Here is a 21,747-nt window from a genome sequence, read left to right as displayed (position 1 = left end):
GGTGTGTTACTGTATTTACACATGAAACTTTGGTCTTCCGACCTTTTACCACCGTGTCGATTTATTTTGATTAATATGTGCGAGGGAGAGAGAGCAAGACAGCGTCTAGTTTGGAGACGGTTAAGTCTTGTTTACACTTTCGCCTGGCTCGGAAGAGAGAGAGAGAGAGAGCGCGCGACCGGGGTCTCTCTCTCTGCTCGTTCTTTCAGTTAAACATGCGCCTTGTCCTATTTTTTACAGTCTATGTAACAAGCACGGCAGTTCATCTACATTAGTCGGTGTAATGAAGCGTGTGGGTTACTACATCCAACAACCGAACATTTTAACTTACCCTCTCGTAACTTCTGCATCTTTTAGCTTGGACTACAAAATTGCAGCGAGAAATAAAAATGGCGGATTGCTCGAAGTGTTGGGCTGGAAGTCAATGTCCTTATTTGGCAGTTCCGCTGCAAATACTGTGACGTAATAGTTCAAAAAACGTCATAGATAACAGAAAGATCTGAACAGGTTGAAAAATAAGGCCAAAACAGAATATAAAGATATCAACGAAGCACCTGAAGAGAATAATTTCAACTTTTCTGTACTTCTAAACACTCCAAATATACAACAAAATGCATTTAAGGGCTAAAAAAGTGGATTTAGCATGATATGTCCCCTTTAAGCTGTTTTTTTTTCTTTTTTTTCTGGGAAATATGTTCACCAATGAAGACTACTGAGCTTTTCATTTGAGCTTGTTTCCTCTCTCGTGTTTACTGTTATAATAAAATAAACCTTAGGAACTTTGCCAATGACACTGTGGTATAACTCTGTAAACACTAATAAATAAAGCATTTATTTGTGGCATAGATTTTGATAGGGTTTAATTAGTGATTGTGTTGTTGTTTTTTTGTGCTGTTTGCTTTCGCAGCTTTTAACCGTGGCTAGTCATGCACATTGTGCAAACAGTCAACTGTTAGCCTTCAATTGGCTGATAATTCTTTTTGATGGTCTTCATTTAATTGTAATTCATTCGCAGTGGCCATCTTTCAAGGGTGAAGTCAATGTTGATTTGTCAAAATTGAAGTCAATGCTTTCTAACACCATCGCTCGAGACTTGAAACTATCATCAATGTTATTTGATTATATTGCATGTCACTGTGAAAGGTCATTTGTCAGATTTCCCCCCCCCCCCATTGTTCTATTTGAATATACATTTGGTGAAGAAAACCTTTTTTTTTTAAACTGTGTGTTCATAATCCTAATCATTTATATAATTTAGATCCACATCAAGGGGTAGAAAACAAATGAAATCAATTAAGAAATGAATATAATCCAAAATTAGGGGAGTTAAAATGATTCAGCTGCATCAAGAAAAAAAAAAAAAAAATCTTGAATAGTTAAACTATTTTATGATATGATTAAACAATCTTTTCAGAAGAGTACATTTTTTTCATAATTTATTAGCCCTACACCATGAGCTCGAAAGCAAATAATTAATGGTAATTCCTTGCGACTGGGGATCCATAAATTGTCTTAATTGCCAACTTTAAGCTCACTGAAATTGTCTCTTTAAGACGTATTTCCTCTCACATTGATTATTGCCCTTAGAGGACATATTTCATTCCCAAATATAGATTGGCGTCCATTTTCACGCATGCGTTTCATTATTATAATGTCTTGCTTTGCAGTTTGTGCCTTGAATGTTTATCAAGTGTGCAAATACTACAAATGTGTTTTTCCGTTGTCTTTCAGGAATTTGGTTATATATTTGGCAATAAAACAGCTTGATAATTAGAGAACCACATAAAGAGTGCCTTTCTGAATGCTATCCCCCATAATTAGATGCTGTTTGCCATATTTCTTCCAGGAATTATTTAGCTAAAATGATTGTGCACCTTCTGGTCGTGGCCATAAGCAAGGATCCAGTCCTCCTGCTCAGGATGAAACAACAGGTTGAGGATGTAGAAGTTGAGACGGTATTTTTGATAGGTGGCGCCTTCATCTGAGCTTATGAGCAAACTGCTCTCCACCTCTGGATCTGTCAGCAACATGATCTGAAACACAGACAAGAGGTTCTTAGGCTCTACATAGTTCCTTCACTGTCCCTCAGAGACCAAATGCCTCAGCTAGTGGACGTGATGAGCTCCTCCTGTGATGTTTTCTTCAAACAGACATTGTTGAATGGTGAGAGATGGCAATAACAAGACCAGTGAATAAATGTTTGCCTCATTAAAACATATTCTGTTTAACTAAAAAAATATATAAAAATAGTCACAAATTACAGTTATGCAATATTATCTACAATATACAGTATTTATAAAACTGTAATTTCCATTCCTTGATTCTGATTGGTCAATAGCTGTGTAAAACACTGTTATGACCGCTTCACCAACAGTTCTATGTATCACTACACAACACCCCTAGCAACCACTCTTATCAACGTAAACATATGTTCTCAATGATATTGTTCATTGATGCTTATAGAGTGGAGTATTATTAGAGATCGAGTAAGTGAGTGTACCTTTATTTACAGTAGCATTTTCCCTCAGGTCAGTCCCATATTCGTAATAAAATATCTGTTTGAATGTCCGCTGTGATATCTTGTCCAGTTGGGTTTTCACGTGCCGTAACGCTAACGTTAGTCAGTTGTGTCTTGCTTCTCAGTGTTCACAAGTTTCAATCTTTTCAATATAAAAGTCTTCTCTACTGTCTGACTCACTCATAAAGGCAGTTTTTGTCGCCATCTAGAGGCGAAATAATGTATTTAACTTCTGTTGCTGTTCACAGTCCGGGACTATTTTTTTCCAGCGGAAGGAAGGCTTTTAGTGATTTTACTCCATGAAAGTTGCATTGATACATTTTTTGTTTTGCTTTAATATTTGTACTGTGTGGTAACTGTTTTATAAAAGCAATAAGCTTTTATAAAACCAATAAGCTAACTACGTCCTTCAGCCGTGACTTATTCACGATCCAGCACAGCCTCTCGTTACATAGATTACTGTATTAATAAATGCAGCCTCAAATTGCTTTATACAGTATGTTACCGTTTGATAGCCTATACGATATAAAACAATAAATACATTTGAAAGTGAATCCTGTTGATAGATTTGGGTTTAACATGTAGGCCTACGTATTGAACCTGGAACATTCTAATAATAAAATAAAACATTATCAACACTGCATCTCAATTTGTATTTCCTTTACAAGACAGGAAGCTCATTAATTTGGTGAACTCACAAACCGTGCTCCTAATTTGCAAGTCTTAATGAACACTTTTAAAGTTGTGGCAGCACCGCCTCATGTTAAATGTGATATCTTCATTTCCAATCCCTGATTTGCTTGGTTTGATCTCATCATAATCGCAGTGGATCACAAGCATAAATCTCTTTAACGCTGTCAATCTTGTAACACACTCCAATGAGTAATTCATTACGGCACCAGCGTGCACACACTTTAACTCACCCTAAAGCGCAGTCACACTGTTAAATCTATAATTTCCCAAGAGCTTTTTTTTCTTTTCTATTTAAGAGTGCCACCAGTCTTAAGTTTGTGCCAGTTTTGAAAATAAATATAATCAGCCTCAAATATAATTAAATTGGCAAGGCTGAACCATTTCAAAACCTTATCACTGACAGAGAGCTGGAGGTTTCAGGGTCTAAGGAGTGTGTGTAAGTGTGTCTGAGCTCCACAGGAGAATTGCTTTAGGGTTTTTTTTTTTCTGTTCCATTAGTTTGTAAAGCCTTAAACAGGCCGGATATGGACTCTTCTCATAGCAATTTTATGGACACAAGCTTCGATTATATTAACAGATCAATAGCCCTCTTGCTCATGTAATACGGGTCAGTGCAACTTGGTCAAGAACCGTCTTGTTTCTTCCTTGGCACATAAAACATTAGTGTCCACCTCAGAATCGGTTTCCATTTCAATTGCGTTCTTGACCCATCTCTCCAGGGCAATAGCATTATTAAGTAGAGCAGTGCAGCAGAGCTCACCAGACCATTCGTCAAACGGGACATGCTAATGCTAACCATAGCGGCGGGAACCCAGAACACGCGCTCATCAATCATCACCAACATGACCCAGATGCCAACCAATCAGTGGGTTGCTTCATTGGTGGATGCCTTGCTCTCTTCTAAAGAAGCAAACATTTGATTGCCGTTATGCATTTTTATGATACGCTAGAGATATTGGAGGTGAATTTTATGGCAGCAGGCCTTCATACTAAGTCTTGTCTGGCTGGGTTCTGAAAGTTTGGATGATTAATAAAAATGTGTACTCTTGCAAAGCGAGCTTAAATGAACACTACAATCACTTAAGTCAAAAGTTAATGAGCGGCCAGCCACTTTAAGCACCAAAAAGGCCAATCCTGAAAAACTCCATTAAAAATAAGGGTGCCTTTAGGCCTATAATGCTAAATGCTGGGTTTATAAGACTTGTAATATAATTACACAATTTTTTTATGATACTTTGTGGTGCTCTTCAGGCATTTTTGGACAAAATACTTAAAGTGCCCCTATTATGCTTTTTGAATATTACCTTCCATGTAGTGTGTAATATAGCGGTTTGTAAAGGGTCTGCAAAGTCTTAAAGATCAAAGTACATGACAAGTAAAGTTACTGTCTACCAAAAGAAAGCATTGATTCTGAACTGTCTGAAACGAGTCGGGGTTTTTTTTCAGTGTTGGGGTAGTTTTTGTGTTACCCAGCTCCTGGGTCAGACGTAACAACCCAGTGTTTGGGTAGTTTGTGCTGTATATTGTTAGATTTAATGGAAAGCAACATACAGGGACGTGATGTGAGTCAACTACATTGTGTGACTCACGCCATTCTTTTCGAGTGATGGAAACGCCTGATGCTTGCATACAATTTGATGATTTTATTCAAAAGGAAACATAATATAAATACTTATGATGTTAAAATATGTTCTCAGAACTGTACACTGATTGTTTATGGACAGGTTATGGAGCCAGTCGCCACATATTTCGGCTACGAGTGAAACGCAGGACGGCGGTCTGAAGTTAGAAGATTCCCCGCTGAACATGATACAAGCTCCGGCACGAGATCCAGCGCCGTTACAGTGGGAACAGCACAACAGAGACTGATCGATTACACTTGAATTACTTAAAAATGTGGTTTTTTTTTTTTTAATTATCGATTTTTCTTTTATGCCAAAAATCATTAGGATATTAAGTAAAGATCATGTTCCATGAAGATATTTTGTAAATGTCCTACCTTAAATATATCAAAAGTATATTTTTGTGAGTGGATGCAGCACAATCGCCAACATAAATTGACAACTTTAAAGGAGACACATGCTTTTAAATCGTTCCTTTTTACATATAAATCATACATTTGTAGTCTATATAAAGCGGAACTGCAATGCTTGGGTCTGAATTCCTCATTATTATAGCTCCACAGGCCCCTTTTCTACCCCTTTTCTGATGTGCGTCTGAGAGCAACTCGTTTTGGTGCGGTCTCTTTAAATACAACTGAGACACTTCATACCCCGCCCCCTCTCCAGGATGCAGAGGTGACACTCGGTTCAACTCCACCCCGTTCGGCCATTTTTGTAGTTTGATAGCAGAGATACGATTATCTAGCGGCACAGAAACTTTTTATTCACACGTTATTAACAAAATGTCAACAACGGAAGACTTGTCCAGCCAGCCTTACATGTTCGAGCCAGAGTCGGAGCCGGAGCGAGATGAAAATGAAGACGACGAACCTGCAGAACAACGTCTTCATATGGATGTATCGCAATGGTGTGTTACTGTATTTACACATGAAACTTTGGTCTTCCGACCTTTTATCACCGTGTCGATTTATTTTGATTAATATGTGCGAGGGAGAGAGAGCAAGACAGCGTCTAGTTTGGAGACGGTGTCTTGTTTACATTTTCGCCTGGCTCCGAAGAGAGAGAGAGAGTGCGCGCGCGCGACCGGGTCTCTCTCTCTCTGCTCGTTCTTTCAGTTAAACATGCGCCCTGTCACAAGCGCGGCAGTTCATCTACATTAGACGGTGTAATGAAGCGTGTGGGTTACTACATACAACAACCGAACATTTTAACTTACCCTCTCGTAACTTCTGCATCTTTTAGCTTGGACTACAAAATTGCAGCGAGAAATAAAAATGGCGGATTGCTCGAAGTGTTGGGCTGGAAGTCAATGTCCTTATTTGGCAGTTCCGCTGCAAATACTGTGACGTAATAGTTCACAAAACGTCATAGATAACAGAAAAATCGGAACAGGTTGAAAAATAAGGCCAAAACAGAATATAAAGATATCAACGAAGCACCTGAAGAGAATAATTTAAACTTTTCTGTACTTCTAAACACTACAAATATACAACAAAATGCATTTAAGGGCTAAAAAAGTGGATTTAGCATGATATGTCCCCTTTAAAGGAGATTTTCTCAATATTTAGATTTTTTTTGCACCCTCAGATTCCAGATGTTCAAATAGTTGTATCTCAGCCAAATATTGTCCTATCCTAACAAACCATACATCAATGGAAAGCTTATTTATTCATCTATTCATATTATGTATAAATCTCAATTTTAAAAAATTGACCCATAAGACTGGTTTTGTGGTCCAGGGTCACATATATGTTAAACGATCTTAAATGTAGGCAATATGTATTAAAACTATATGAAATATGCCATGCTGTAAAAAAAGATAAAAAAAAAAATAAAGAAATTATCATGCAAACCAGTGGTTGTGTGGAGTATTTTAAAAAAAGTTTAGAGGATTGAAGTTAATCCGTAATCATTAATTCATGTGTGAAGTCAACGCTATCTCACGACCAATTCGTAGGAATTCGACGAGTGTGGGAAAATTGGCTAATTCGTACGACCTCACTCGTACGAATTTGAACGATTTTTCTAAACTCACGTGATGGGTAGGTTTAGGGGCGGGGTCAGGGGTAGGTCATTCGTATGAATTCATACGAATTGGTAGCCTGGTAATACCAGACTCTGCTACTTCACTTTGCTTCGTAGACAGAGTCTGGAATGGCATAACAGAGAAGTGTTTTCTCTCTTGCTAGGGGGCGCTTGTCTGAAGTTTAAAATCATTGGTTACCCGTAAGCCAATCACATAACGTTTGGTTATGGCGTGTGTTATGCGCATGCTCGGCCGCATTTAACTTTCACTGTAAACACATGTATGATGCGAAAACAAAACCATCGAGCGAAATACCGGAGTGAACATGGCTGTGAACGACTTTTGCAGGTTAAGTTAAGTAAATCTACGCATCCACGGTACAATCAGCGTGTACGTCACGGCTCTCAGCCCGCCCTCTGTTCGTTGATTGGCCCGGCTGTTTCCAGACCGGTGGCAAACAGAAAGCTCTGAAGCTGTCTCAGACTAAGTACAGAAGCGAAATGAAATTGAGCGGAAGTACGAAGTCTGACGTAGTCAGGCTAACGAATTGGGTAAATCGTCAAATATGTATACGATTTAGGAAAAATCGTACTAATTCGTACGAGTGAGGTCGTATGAATTTGTACGAATTAGCCACCTCGTCGAATTCGTATGAATTGTCGTGAGATCAGGCTGGTGAAGTAAACAAATAAGCTAGTATTATAGTAAAAATGAATCAACCCATGCTGGGTTAAATAAACAACACAATTTGCTGGGTAAAATTAACCCAACGTGTGTTCGGTCCTATATTTACCCAGCCCTTGGTTAACCAAGTGTTTTTAGAGTGCAGGTTACATGCAGCTTTATAAGACACTATAGTCATCCAATGTAAAAAACAAAACAAATAAACTATATGTGCAATGCCAACACAATGGGGGATATATGTAGCCATTAAAGCAGGGACCATTCACTCAAAAACTACGAACACATCTAACAGGGTTTTAATACCAGGGTCTAAAAAATGTGGACATTTTCATTTTTGTGTGAACTGTCCCTTTAAGTCATGCGTGCTCAGATCGTATTCAGATCGTGCTAAAATCCGCCGTGCTGAACAGAAAGTGGACATATCAGTCATACAAGCTGGCATATGCTCTCTTATGGATAAAAGCCTCTCCATCTGCATTTCTATACCTGACATAGACATATGAAAATACAATATGCAGGTGAAGGTGCATGCGTCTCTTGCTCATTCTCTTTTAACCTTCAGTTGTGCAGAAATAGAAGCAAGGCACGGCTAAGAAAAGAAAGAATCTGCGGGTGCTCCAAAGAAATGTAGCTAAAAAATGAAATACCGATTTTGCTATTTCGCATACCTACTTTAGAAAGCTTTGATCGGCGCTATAAACGTGAAATGCAGATAATTCAAGAACAAGTCATTTTGGTTTGAGATCAAATTAAAGATGGTCTGCACTGGCCTTGTCGACTTCGCTTTTACAATGTGAGTCGCACATTACCAAGGGCAATTAATTTTATCTTCTTTTCTCCGTCTCCTTACTCGTGCAGCCTTGCAAAATCCACCTCCGTATCTTTCCTCTGATTCTCTATGTTAAGTCCCTATCAGTGACTTGAAGCATAAGAGCAGAGGTTTCTGGGAAGACAAAGGTTAATGAAGCAGCAGATGAGGTGGCTGGAGAGACGCCTGGAGAGTGTGCTGGAGAATCTTTGAGTCCCGCTGTGCAGTGATACTTTGGCTCTGATAGAATATTAATGAAATTAGAAACATGTTTCGGCTCCATCTTAAACTAATTGGATTGTCTAACTCCTGTAAATCCTGACCATAACGAGGTCGGTCATCAATGCCTTTTTTGTTTTTTACTGCTAACCTGACTTGGATAAATGGTCTTCTAAGCTTGAAATTCAGATTCAAACAAGTGTCACTTACTTTGCACCACTGCACATAAACCAGTAACAAAAAAACAGCAGGGAATTTAGCTTTGCAGTACTTTGGTCAAGGTTTTTGAGCAAAGATAGTTTCAATTACTTACCAACCACCCAACTAAAGCTGGATTCTGGATAAATTGAGAATCACAATATTTTTTATACAGAGATCTCGATTCTCCCAGGATTCTAAACAGACAACAAAATAATACATATAACTATTAAATAGGCTAAATCAAAATGAAGGAATGAATTAGTTCAACATGGCCACAATTTACTAAAACAGGGGAACAAATTAATAAATCGTGTGGCCATGATTTAAGTAAAACGAGTGAATGAATTAGTAAATCGTGGCCACAATTTACTAAAACGAGAGAACGGATTCTTAATTCTTTAATAGCAAACATTTAAAAAGGAAAGTCTTAGAAATAAAGTGTGGAAATGAAATGTGTTAATAAAAGCATACTAACTGTCAACAATAGCAAAGTTTTTTATTTATTTTTTATTTAGAAAGTCAAAGAAAATATCATAGATATCATCTATAGCACCATAGATAGTGAATGCTAACATCATTGACCGTGAGGACAGTCAATCTATAGTTATTGAATTTGTGATCAGATGAAAATGAAGTCTCATTAAAAATGCGTACACAAGATTGCACAGTCGGGCTTTACAGTCCTTGAACACACATACACCAAACACACTAGCACACACTGGTTTGCGTTGTACCACATAGCATTTTCACCCCTTGTCCTGCACGTCGCATATTGAGAAAATGTCCCGCATTTTCATCAGTCTGTTGGTTTTTAATTATCATATTAAGAAAATGTGCATGCGTTCTTTTGCCTTTTTAAGAAAGCATTTTATGTGTTCTTTTTGCAGCAAAGTTTTCACCTATATTTAACAGCGCTTTGTCAGAAGAACAAATACAACAACTGTTTTTTTTTTTTTAAATCCTATCCAATGGTTGAAAAGAAAGGGGTAAATGCAGTCACTAGTAGGTTGTGACGGCTGTCAATCAAAATGTGGAGCGGTGATTCGTTCCTTGTGTTCCCTGTCAGAAAACAAATGGATGATTTGGTAAATTAAAATGTTACAATGGGACATAATGGCAACAAAAAAGAGAAAATGTTCTTTTAGTAAAGACTGAGCTAGGACATATGTGTGAGGCCATAGAACGGGATACCGAAAGAGGGTTTTACAGTCTGTGTAAAAGTAGCTTTTCTATTTCACATGGAGGAACATCACGTTAGGCGTCACAGCCTATTTTTTTTTACAGTCTATGGTCACAGCACATGTGAATCACACAAGAAAAAGGAACGTCCAGTCAATGGAATCGTACCTTATATCCAAGGAGGATGGCCAGGTTGATAAAATCACAGCAACTGAGTGTTTATAGACATTATATAACAGTTTCAGGTTATGTTTTAGTGTTGGTAACATGTCCCACCCAAACTTAGTAATCGTCCCACATTTGGTTTGTTTGATGGTGGTCACCCTAACTCTCACTGATGACTAAACATCATTAAAAAAACTGTAAACCAAGCTGTTTGGCCTTTCAGTGCTTACGCTTATGTTTTCACGACACACACACATCTCTCCAACAGTCTTTGTAGGTTTGCACAGGTGGACTGCATTTTTATTCCTCATCCAGCTCAGGAACGACTGAGCGGTAAGTCACTTTTGCTTCCTTGCTGATGCCAGAGATGAGGACTGAATGTGCTCCCTGAACTCAGAGCTGTGTTGTTGTTGTTGTTTTTTTTTTCTGCTCTTATTAGGGATGCAGGTGGTGAACTCGTCCATATTGCCTTATTAACCAAGGCTATTGTTTGCTCACAGGAGAACTGACCAATTAGGGTGAAATGCTGTGTCGGGTCCCAGGTGAGTGCTCAAGGTGTTCACAAAACATCCAAGGTGCTGTTATTTAAGGTTGTCTTGGGAGAATGAGGTGCTGGGTTATACGGGCCGGTCATTGGAGAGGAGTGTGTGTGTGTTTGTGGGAGAAAGATAGTAGCTATGTGTTTCAGCTCTGAACAACATTAAAAGAATCTCAATAAATTTTCCTTCTCTTGTCCTTAAAGGGATAATTCACCCAAAAGTGAATTCACCCTCACGTCATCGCAAACTTGCATGTCTTTCTTTCTTCTGTGGAATACTAATATTTCAAAGAAAAAAAAAAATGATTCATTGTTTGGACAAAACAAAATATTTTCTTATAAAATGTCTTCTAAATCATGATAATAATTTTCATAAATTTCATTTAAGTGAACTATCTTTTTAAGTACACATTTTCATTAAGAGGCTCTTAATGAACACAATGTGTTCTGATTAAATAAAAATCATAAAAATACAATGTATAATATATAGATGTTTGCCGGTGACCAGTTTTTAGAACATTATAATACGAATCAATCTGTCTCATGGCATTTAAGGCTCAGGTGATTGGCTCAAAAATAAAATAAAATAAATATAAAAAAATAAAATAATGTAAAATAAAATAAAATGTTATAAAGTTTCCTTGAATGATTCAGTAAATATATCTAAAGTTATGAGAACAAATCTAAATTGTATAAATCAAAATCACTAATAAGAGGCCATATTTGTTTCATAAAGAGTCAGTTTATACATTTTATCTCTCTAGTTTGAAATTCTCAACTTGATGTTCATTTAAAGTTGCGATGAAACAGAAGTATAGCGACAGATTTTTTCTGTATTGTGGTACGTATAATCGAAAAAGATAAAAAGAAATGTAACGCAGGGACTTGGTTCTATCCATCGGTTATTGATTGGATTTTGAGATGTGGGCGGAGTTTAAGCACTTAACGATTGGAGAAGTCCTGCATATGTCATTAGGGAGAAGTCTGTTGTTTTCACCAGTTCTGACATTTTGATGAAACATTTAAAAAAAAAACCTTGGATGAAGTGATCATATAATGATCATAATGTTACATGCATTTATTAAATACTGCTCTATATAGACATAGCACATTTAATATAAATGAAAATACACAGTTTTTCCCCTCATTAGTACAAAAAAAAAAAGCAGTAACTCAGTGTCACACACCCTCCCTCTTCACAAGCATATACTTGCCACATAAACCTTGGTTCACCACACTGATGAATAACCACCATCTAGTGGCTGAGACGCTGTATGTGCAGTTTACTGCTGTTGCTGAAGGTCAGGGCGATTAAAAACACGAAGAAAATCAGCTAAATGTTGAAATCTTTATCTTAGGAGAGACAATCTCTTGCTCTGAAGGAAAGATTGTGCTGATGGCTCAGTTTAAGGGCTGTCTTTAAGGGAGTAGATGGCACTTATGGGGTTGCCAGGCGACAGGCAAAACTGATTATGACTCAAGCATTCCAGCGCTCGCATGGAATACATTTAAAATTATCGAAACACTCCAACTTTAAAGGGGACCTACTATGCCCCTTTTTACAAGATGTAATATAAGGTGTCTCAGGTGTCCCCAGAATGTGTCTGAAGTTTCAGCTCAAAATACCCCACAGATCATGTATCATACCATGTTGTAAATGCCTATTTTTGAGTAAAAGGGAAAATATGCTGTTTCCGTGCATGCATCTTTAAATGCAAATGAGCTGCTGCTCCCCACAACACTTTCAAGAAGAGGGCGTGCCTCTGCTACTCTGCCAAAAACTAAAACATCTGTTTGGTTTTGATTATCATCTCTATAGCGGTCACGCTCACATGACATTGCAGTTCTTCTTCATCATGCAATATTATTATGTGCATTATGGAAGCTTGTTTCCGCCACAAAATAAAACATTTTAAAAGATAATTGCGACTTTTTATCTCACAATTGCAAGTTTACATCTCGCAATTCTGACTTTATTTCTCAGAATTGCGAGATATAAAGTCAGAATTGCGTGAAATAAAGTCGTAATTGCGTGTTATAAAGTCAAAATTGCGAGATATAAAGTCAGAATTGCGTGTTATAAAGTCAGAATTCTGACTTTTTTTCTCGCAATTGCGACTTTATATCACGCAATTCTGACTTTATAATACATAATTGCGAGTTTATATCTCGCAATTCTGACATCTTTTCTCACAATTGTGAGATATAAAGTCCAATTCTAAGGGAAAAAAAGACAGACTTTTTTTAATTTTTTGTTTTACCTCAGAATAGTTTATATCTCACAATTCTGACTTTATAACGCAATTGCGACTTTATATCATGCAATTCTGACTTTATATCTCCCAATTGCGACTTTATTCTCAGAATTGCGACTTTATTTCTCAGAATTGCGACTTTATTTCTCAGAATTGCGACTTTATATCTCGCAATTGCGAATTTATTTCTCAGAATTGCGACTTTATATCTCACAATTGCGACTTTATATCTCACAATTGCGACTTTATTTCTCAGAATTGCGACTTTATATCTCGCAATTGCGACTTTATTTCTCAGAATTGCGACTTTATTTCTCACAATTCTGACTTCATATCTCGCAATTCTGAGAAAAAAAGTCACAATTCTGACTTGATATATCGCAATTGTGAGAAAAAAAAGTCAAAATTGTGAGATAAAAAGTCGCAATTATTATTTATTTATTTATTATTCAGTGGCGGAAACAAGCTTCCATAGTGCATATCTATCAGTCTAAACTTCTTATACATATGGTTTTCTGAGCGCACACATCAGAAGCACGTGCACAGAAAGCTGGATTTCAGACGGCGCGTCCCGTCTGAAAGTTTTCTTTCACATATGATTGCGCTTAAACTGTCAAATACACAAAAAGTTATGTCAAAAACACACAAAGTTCACATAAACAGTCTGTTATGTGTGTGAATGTAAACAGCAAGTAAATAAATCACATGTGTATTAGATCTGTGTATTAAAGTGACAGCAGCGTATACAGTACCTACTGCTATATATGCTGTTAATATGAATCAATCAACAAAAGAAAAACAGAACTGCTCTTGATTGAATAACTTTAGAAGCTTTAATAAGAATTATTTTCTTACTTGAAAGCTGGTGTTAAAGGAATAGTTCACCCAACAATTTTAATTACCCATGATTTACTCACCCTCAAGCCTTATATGACTTTCTTCTTTCAGAAGAATAAAATCTGAGTTACATATATAAAAAAATGTCCTGGCTCTTCCAAGTTTTATAATGGCAGTGAATGGAGGACAAGATTTTGAAGAACAAAAAAGTGCATCAATCCATGATAAAAGTAATCCATAAGGCTCCATGGGGTTAATATAGGCTTTCTCAAGTGAACCAATGCATTTGTGTAAGAAAAATATCCATATTTATAACTTGATCAACTAAAATAACTAGCTTCCGGCAGACAGCCTACGCAAGTCGACTTACACCAAAAGAGTAACACTTGACGATGTAGGATGTAGGAGTAGCGTAAGCTTTGCCGCCTCTCGGCGTCAACAGGACTGGGCAACAAACTCAAGCTCCTCCGACATTTCTCTTTAAAAATTGTCATTTTAGACTTCAAATTTTTTTTTGTGACCGGTGTTTTGTTTTGCTCTATCCTCTGCACTTCCGTGTTCATAAATGCGTCATGCGTCAGGTCAAGGTTTACTCTTTCGCTGTAAATCGATGCATACGGCTGTTTGTCAGAAGCTATTTTAGTTGATAAAGTACATTTTTCTTGCACAAACGCATCGCTTTGCTTCAGAAGATCTTTATTAACCCCCCAGAGATGTATGGATTTACTTTTATCATGGATGGATGCACTTTTTTGGGCTTCAAAATCTCATCCTTTTAAATAAAACTGATTATATTCATTTGAAAGAAGAAAGTCATATACAACTAAGGCTTGAGGGTGAGAAAACCATTGGGTAATTTTCATTTTTGGGGGAACTATCCCTTTAAATGCTATGGCGAGGAGATAAACAGAGTGGACTGTGTACAGCTTACTCAGGGCGGGGTCTATGCTAATAGGGCAGAGACCGTCTGCAGTAGTGGGCGGGGCCTGTGCAATGTTACGTCACATTGCATAGAAATTGAAAATGTCTTATTCTAAAACACTGTTTATGATTTACCATTATAGGGTGGTTGCGCCCAGTCTGCCGACACACATATGTTCAAACACCATGTAAAAGTGAATTTTGCATAATAGGTCCCCTTTAACAGTACATACAGTACATGCATACTATACAAAACTGTGAATTATCAAATAACAAGTGATAGTACGAAATGAAAGAATGAAGAAATGAATGCCAAGGCAGAAAGAAAGCATTTATCTTTCATAGTGGAGCTCTTTAGCTTAGACACAAGACTTTTGCCTATAATATACTTTCATGTACGTTTTTCATCTTTTATTCTCTTTGCATGCGCATATCCTTTCATGCTCTCCCTCTACATGAAAACATGAGTACAATTCTTCCCCCAATAAGATCAACCCCTGTTATCTGGCAATTATCTTTCCAAAGACACATACGCGACCATACAAGCTTGTCAGCGGGGCGAGGGGGATAAAGCCGAGCCGGGGTGGAATTGGGGAGCTGGTCAGGCAAGATGAGCCTAATTAAAGCTTGGGAAAGAGAAAGGTCAGGGAGGCAGTGACTTCCACCAACGAGGGAAAATGTGAAGTCTTCATATGAGAATGAGAAATGTCAGGCGCCGGCCCGAGCAAACGAAGCAAAGGTCTCGTGTGTGATTGAGAGTCTGACGAAGAGCAGAGCTAACAAGCGACGATTTGAGGCAGGGGGATGGGAAAGCAGAAGAGAGGAGGTTATTTAGCACATTTCGGCTGAAAACATGGCGTTGAGTGGCCACTCTTACCATTTTGGGAATCAGGTGACCATGTTAAAGCAATCTGAATACATGGTGCAAAAATATTGACATTTTAGCATGATTTAAAGGGATAGTGGGGACACTTTACAATACGGTTCCAGTTGTTACCATTAGTTAACAAAATAAGTTAAGTAGAATCATCAATGAAACATCTATGTTATAAATAATTTTTTTTTTTTTTTTTTATATACCAATTAATGTATTAACAGTCAAAAAATACAATGTTTCTTTTAATCATGGAGAATAATATAATATAATATAATATAATATAATATAATATAATATAATATAATATAATATAATATATGCCAATATTTGGTCTAAAATACCGGGAAACATCAAAACAAAATGTTTTACAGCATAACAGCACATGCATGACAGCATTTATCAAACAGATTGTATTGCCAGCACTGTGTGGGACATGTGCCAAATAATACTTTGAACTAAGATAAAATAAATCTGTCCTAAGATTCTTATGCTCATTACTAAGGACGCATGGTGATCATCCTCATTAATAATAAAATAAATAATAAATGAGTTCTTAAATAAAAGAAACCTTTTCTCAAAGTTGTTCATTTCATCAAACTGCCAAAGTGTGCAAACGACTGTACATCTTTCTCTTTCTCTCTCTCTCTCTCTCTCTCAACCCTGTTTTTAATCACCTCTCTGTTCTCTCTCTACTCATTGCATGCGTTATGAAATGATGCCTGAGGGCTAACAGATGTTTGTCTTTATTTATTTCTCAGTTAGGACATTTGCTTCCGCCCAATCAGTGAGTGTTTCCCCTGCAGATCTCATGCCATCAGAGCTAGCCACCAGACACCACCTGAAAAGCCATCCTATATAATGTGTTTTCATTTTAGAGGCAGACAAAAACTGCAACAGCTTCTTACAAAGTGAGTCATGAATTAACAATGCATTAGCATCTATCTGAATTTTATGTGTCTTGCTTCAGAACCGCTGTTACTTTAGTTTCTTCACGACTTTGCAGTATTCATCCGGTTTATGATGCTAAAGTTGTTGCAATGCTAACAGACACTCTTGCTACATTAGAAGACAACACACACTATGGTATAATTAGCACTCTCATTCCACCCCTAGCATCAACAACAGCAAATGCTAAAAGCCTAGAGAGAATCCTACACAAGTTATCTGAATCTCAACCTTGGTTTAGTGACGCTAACCGCCTTAGCCATCAGCTATCGCAGTTTATCATGAGGTCACTATCAGCCCTTCATTTCCAGCAGTCTGTTTGTGTGGTGTAGGCTACTACTGACAAGTGGGTGTTTAATGTGGATGTTTTACTTTCTAAAATGTGCTTTTTTTTGTGTGAGGGGCAGAGTGCAAACAACTGCAATAACCTGCTATTGTAATTTCACACTCATAAAGCGCAGATAGTTTTAAACAGAGACAAACATACACACAACTGCACACAACCACACATGTATGCTGTTAAACTTCAAGTGCGACTCATATGACAGTGCAAAATAGGTTTTTGTGCAGGCCAATAGAGAGTTATTAAATAAAGAAAAGCTGAAAATTCACTTTGTGAAGAGACAGTTCGCGCACTCTCATCTGAATGAAAGGTCCCTCGTGATAACAATTACAGGCTGGGGCACTAGAGTAGAACAGACTGTCAACACATTTTTACCTTTCATTATTTAACAGTGGGGTTTTGTCTGTGTGTGTGTAGGTAGGTTTTGCTATTCTCGTGAGGTCCTAACTTTTTTTAATCGCAGAAGAAAAGCAAAACCCAATAAAATCATGTTGAAATGGCATCTCTTCGAAGAAAAGATTAATTAAGAGACTTTAATACATATATTTAATATATCACTCATTTTAATTAATGCTACATGCCTAAACCTATTTGTTTTTCATCTGCAGAGCACAGTTCTGAGCAATGTACCGCACAATGAATGGTGAGTAGAGCTTTAAAGTTTCAGAAAGGAAACAAAATTACCATAAAAGTATCATAACAGTGTGCAGTATTGTGCTATATCTTTTCAGTTGCTATTTGCAAATCTTTAGCTGTCCTTGGAGCATTCATACATACATTCATACATCTTCAAAATGTCAAATTTCAGTGCATATTTTTGACTTGTTTTACAGAATTATTAACTGGGGTCTGTAAACGTGAACATATTACTCCAAGTCTCACAATTGGTTGCCAGTGATTTTTAGTTTTCTTTCAAGCTTGTCAAAATGTCAATTTTGTCCAGTATCCAGTCTTAAATGAGTTAAATAAAGTCTGAAATGAACGTGTGAGAAAATGAGACGTGTGTGAGATCCGCGTGCAGCAGCGGCAAGCCTTAAAGTGACAGCAAATGCTGTCTGTCATTAATGTTAATCAAAGAACAAAGTGAACAGAGACAATTACTCACTGCTCTTGACTGAAGAACTTTTTCAGCTTTAATAAGGATTAATCTATATTTAATTTGTAATTTTTGCAGTGCAGACTGTTTGATAACTTTATTCAATTTCTGCATATTTCCTTCCTGTTAGACAGAAAGGGCACAGGTAAATATGACATGGGTTTATGTGAGGATTGTTATAAGATCACTTTAATTAAAAGTTGTTATATTTTTTGAATCCTAATTAATGTTTATTAACATTACTAATGCTGCAGTCTAAGCTTTCAATTAGACTGTAATGTCGAATGGCTATAATTAATGTTAAAAAAAATATGGTTGCTGTATTAGAATCAGTGATACTGGCCTTCATTCATAAAAAGATGCCATAAAATATACTGTTTTTATGTTGTCTCTACATTAATTTGGAGATTATCTGTGGAACGATTACCTTACAAAATATATTAAAGACTCAAGTGTTTTTAATTACGATAAATCACAGAAAAAACAAGTGATTAATCCACTTAATTTTTATAATCGTTTGACAGCACTAATTTATTTGTAAAATATCCAATGGACATGATCCAATTCCTTTGAATCGTCACCCTTCAAACCACAAAATGTGATACAGTATCTTAAATACAGCAATGACAAGTTGAATTCAAAATTAGTCTTTGTGTGTCTCTTGTTCTCTCTCCCCGCCGGTCTCCCACCACGCTGACCGCTTCTCTTCCAGGGTTTTGGCACTGCCGCCGTTTGATTTTCCTCTCCCGTCTACAATCTGCTGTGGCTGCACTTTCTGCTGTGCATTTACCTTTTCCCTGTGGCGCACACATGCTCAAATCTACCGCACGGTGGTTTGGCTTCTACCTCTCTAGTTTAATTATCCTAACCCTTTTAGATATGTTAGCCCAATATGACAGTCAATTCTACAGGGCGAATTCATTTTCTCCATCTCATTACACTCTGACTTCATATAATCTTTGAGGTATAGGAGCTTGCAAAACATAATTTAGCAGTAACACGTTTGCCACCGGAACAGAATTTGGTATATTCCGGTATTTGTTGATGCCTTAATTAAATTTGTCACACCCTGTAATACCTTCCTAAAAGCCACTCAAATGAGAATGAGAAATTTTCTTTGTGAAATGTATAATAAAATAAAATCATTCTCCCGAAGAGTACGGCTATTTCAGGACAGCATATAATAGCAATTTCATTTGGAGTAAATTTCATATTCGCTACAAAGCATTTTTGGCATTGCTCATTTTTCTCATTTAAATGTCTGCTTGATTTCCATTGCCTTGGAGGAATTACCCACATGACATGTTGGCACCGGCACCACAAGATCCACAACTGATTGTTAATCCTCCAATTATATTCAGGCTCTTCAATGGACTGATTTAGTTATGCTCAAGTCATCTCATTTAGTCATTTAATATTACGTTTAGAACAGATGTAGATCAAGACTCGTGACTTAGAGTTAGACTCAAATCACTCATTACCAAAAGAAATGAGTCTTGATTGATGTGACTTTATCTAACTCTGATAACTCAAGAAGAGAAATTTCTTTACAGACTGAATTAAATGTATGTGGAAAAAGCTATTTTAATGATCTATGTAGGCTACATGTAACTGTACATGCTATCAGGCCAGTAAAGTATGTCTACTTAAGTTTGATATCACAAAATGATGACACGTCAACACAAACACGGCAAAAACTTTTCAATTTATTCAGTAAAATTTGTTCGTAAATCAGGATACATTTAATTGAGGAGCAAAATGACAAGATATAAAGTCAAAACTAAAATTAAGTGACTTTATGCTTAAAACAAGGAATTATTTTAAGGTATCCTTGTTACATTGTAATTATATATTTAAGTATTGAGCGATATAAATTAACTACATGTACTTACTGTAGGGTTAGGGTAGGGTTAGGATTAGGAATATCAATGAAATCATGAATCATTTACTATTATTACTACAGGAATCAAAAATAACTCAGATTGAAGTACTGTAGGTATTTAAGTTGCCAACATTGATTTTTTTTCTTTATACACAGAGGGCCCCAACACAATTGCTTCAATCTTGCTCTTTTTAAGTGTAAAAAAAAGTTTAAAAACATCCAAGATCTTCTATCGGCTAAACTTGCAAGCAAGGTTTCTAAACCTTTCTTGTTATTATGTTTCAAAGTCAGATAGATTTGGGTGTCATCTGCATCATAACAATAAAAAGACACTCCATGCTTCCTTAAAACTGAACCTAATGGAAGTATGTACTAAGAAAACAAAGTTGGAGCCAAATAGTTAGTGGAGTGTCTAAAGTGGACCAACAAAATAAAGTGTAACCCCGTAGTCTAGTTGGCACAAGCTCCCAACACACTGAGCAAAACCTGACTATATTCTGTCAATAGAAAGTGACAAAAATGCAAATACTATATTTCTAAATGTCCCTGCTTTGTTCTCTATGTTGAATATGTTCCATTGCGTCCTCAAGAACACAATCAACTAGCATTAACGGATTATTAAAGCTCTACTATCCACTCCACACTACTCATTAAGGCTCTTTGTGATGTACTGCACTGACCAAGCATTCACCATTCACATTCAAGGATAATCATTCCTGGTTTGATATAAAAGGCCGTCCCACATTACATGTTAATGTAAAAGCAGACAAATGGATGTTGACTATTCTATTAGACCCAAAGCTTTTATTATGTTTACAGTAGAGCCCTTAATTACGACCCAGGCCTGGTTTTATAATGTCATTGGAATTGAGAGTAGCTATTTAATGTGAACTTGGGTTCCGCCTTCATTACTGGTTGGAAAATTAAGCACTTAGAGAAGGAAAGGACATTTCCAATGGGTTCTTCTCTCCTCCTCTGGTGTACAAGTTTGCTATTTTGCTGAAGAAAAAGATTAACCGTTGGCATTCAAAGTGGATGAACAATACAGCACAGTGTTGAGCAGATGTTGATGACATTTGTGCGTGTGTTGGTGGTAGAGATGCCGTCTAGACACAGTGTAATTAAATCTGCTGGTTCAGAACTGCTGGGAAATATGAATCCCTAAATAGGCACCCACAACTGTAGGCAAAACAAAATTGATCTGTTAGAAAAACATCCCAGATTATTACATTATGATTGAGTGCCACAGCTCCTGCATCTTAACAACACACTGATATGAACAAGACTGAGCAGAAGTATTAGCGAGTAATTAAAGGAATCGTTTAACCAAAAATGAAAATATCCCATGATTATATTAAATAACATCCTGGCTCTTCCCAGCTTTGTATTGGCATTGAATAGTGAGTTATATAATAATATTATAAACAGTTTTTGAAGCTCAAAAAAGCTCATCCATCCATCATAAAAGAAATCCATACGACGGCAGTGGGTTTATAAATCCCTTCTGAAGCGTAGCGGTCAGAGGTCTCTCGTGAACGCCCGTACGGCCAGTGCCGGAAGCCAGTGATTATAGATCATACAGTTTTAATTATGGATATTTTTCTTACAAAATTGTTTGCATATCAGACATAGGATACCTGAAAATGTTCATTTATTAATAATACCCATTAAGTAAACCGAACATGTCCATTCCCGTTATATGTTACGCAGGTTTGTTTATGGATTAAAGGGGGGGTGAATTGCTGTTTCATGCATACTGAGTTTTTTACACTGTTAAAGAGTTGGATTCCCATGCTAAACATGGACAAAGTTTCAAAAGTTAAGTTGTACGTTTGAAGGAGTATTTTTGTTCCAAAAATACTCCTTCCGGTTTGTCACAAGTTTCGGAAAGTTTTTTTCGAGTATGGCTCTGTCTTACGTAAGATAGAGCGGAATTTC

At 36.9% G+C, this 21,747-nt stretch overlaps 1 protein-coding gene across 5 annotated transcripts in view; it reads right to left on the bottom strand.

Annotated features, from left to right (window-relative positions):
* The window catches only part of sorcs1 (sortilin-related VPS10 domain containing receptor 1), a 194,611-nt gene that overhangs the window by 53,837 nt on the left and 119,027 nt on the right, over positions 1-21,747 (bottom strand). For all 5 annotated transcript variants that reach the window (XR_013820406.1, XR_013820407.1, XM_079864631.1 and 2 more), the window contains exon 4: positions 1,875-2,033. Coding sequence is in view for 3 of the 5 variants with exons in the window: in XM_079864631.1 (XP_079720757.1) it covers positions 1,875-2,033 (159 nt within the window). In the remaining 2 variants the exon portion in view is untranslated. The remainder of the gene's footprint in view (positions 1-1,874; positions 2,034-21,747) is intronic.

The sequence above is a fragment of the Squalius cephalus genome (genome assembly GCF_949319135.1).
Source record: "Squalius cephalus genome assembly, chromosome: 2".
NCBI lineage: Eukaryota > Metazoa > Chordata > Actinopteri > Cypriniformes > Leuciscidae > Squalius > Squalius cephalus.
The sequence above is the reverse complement of the archived record's forward strand: the minus strand, read 5'-3'. Positions and strand labels throughout refer to the sequence as shown.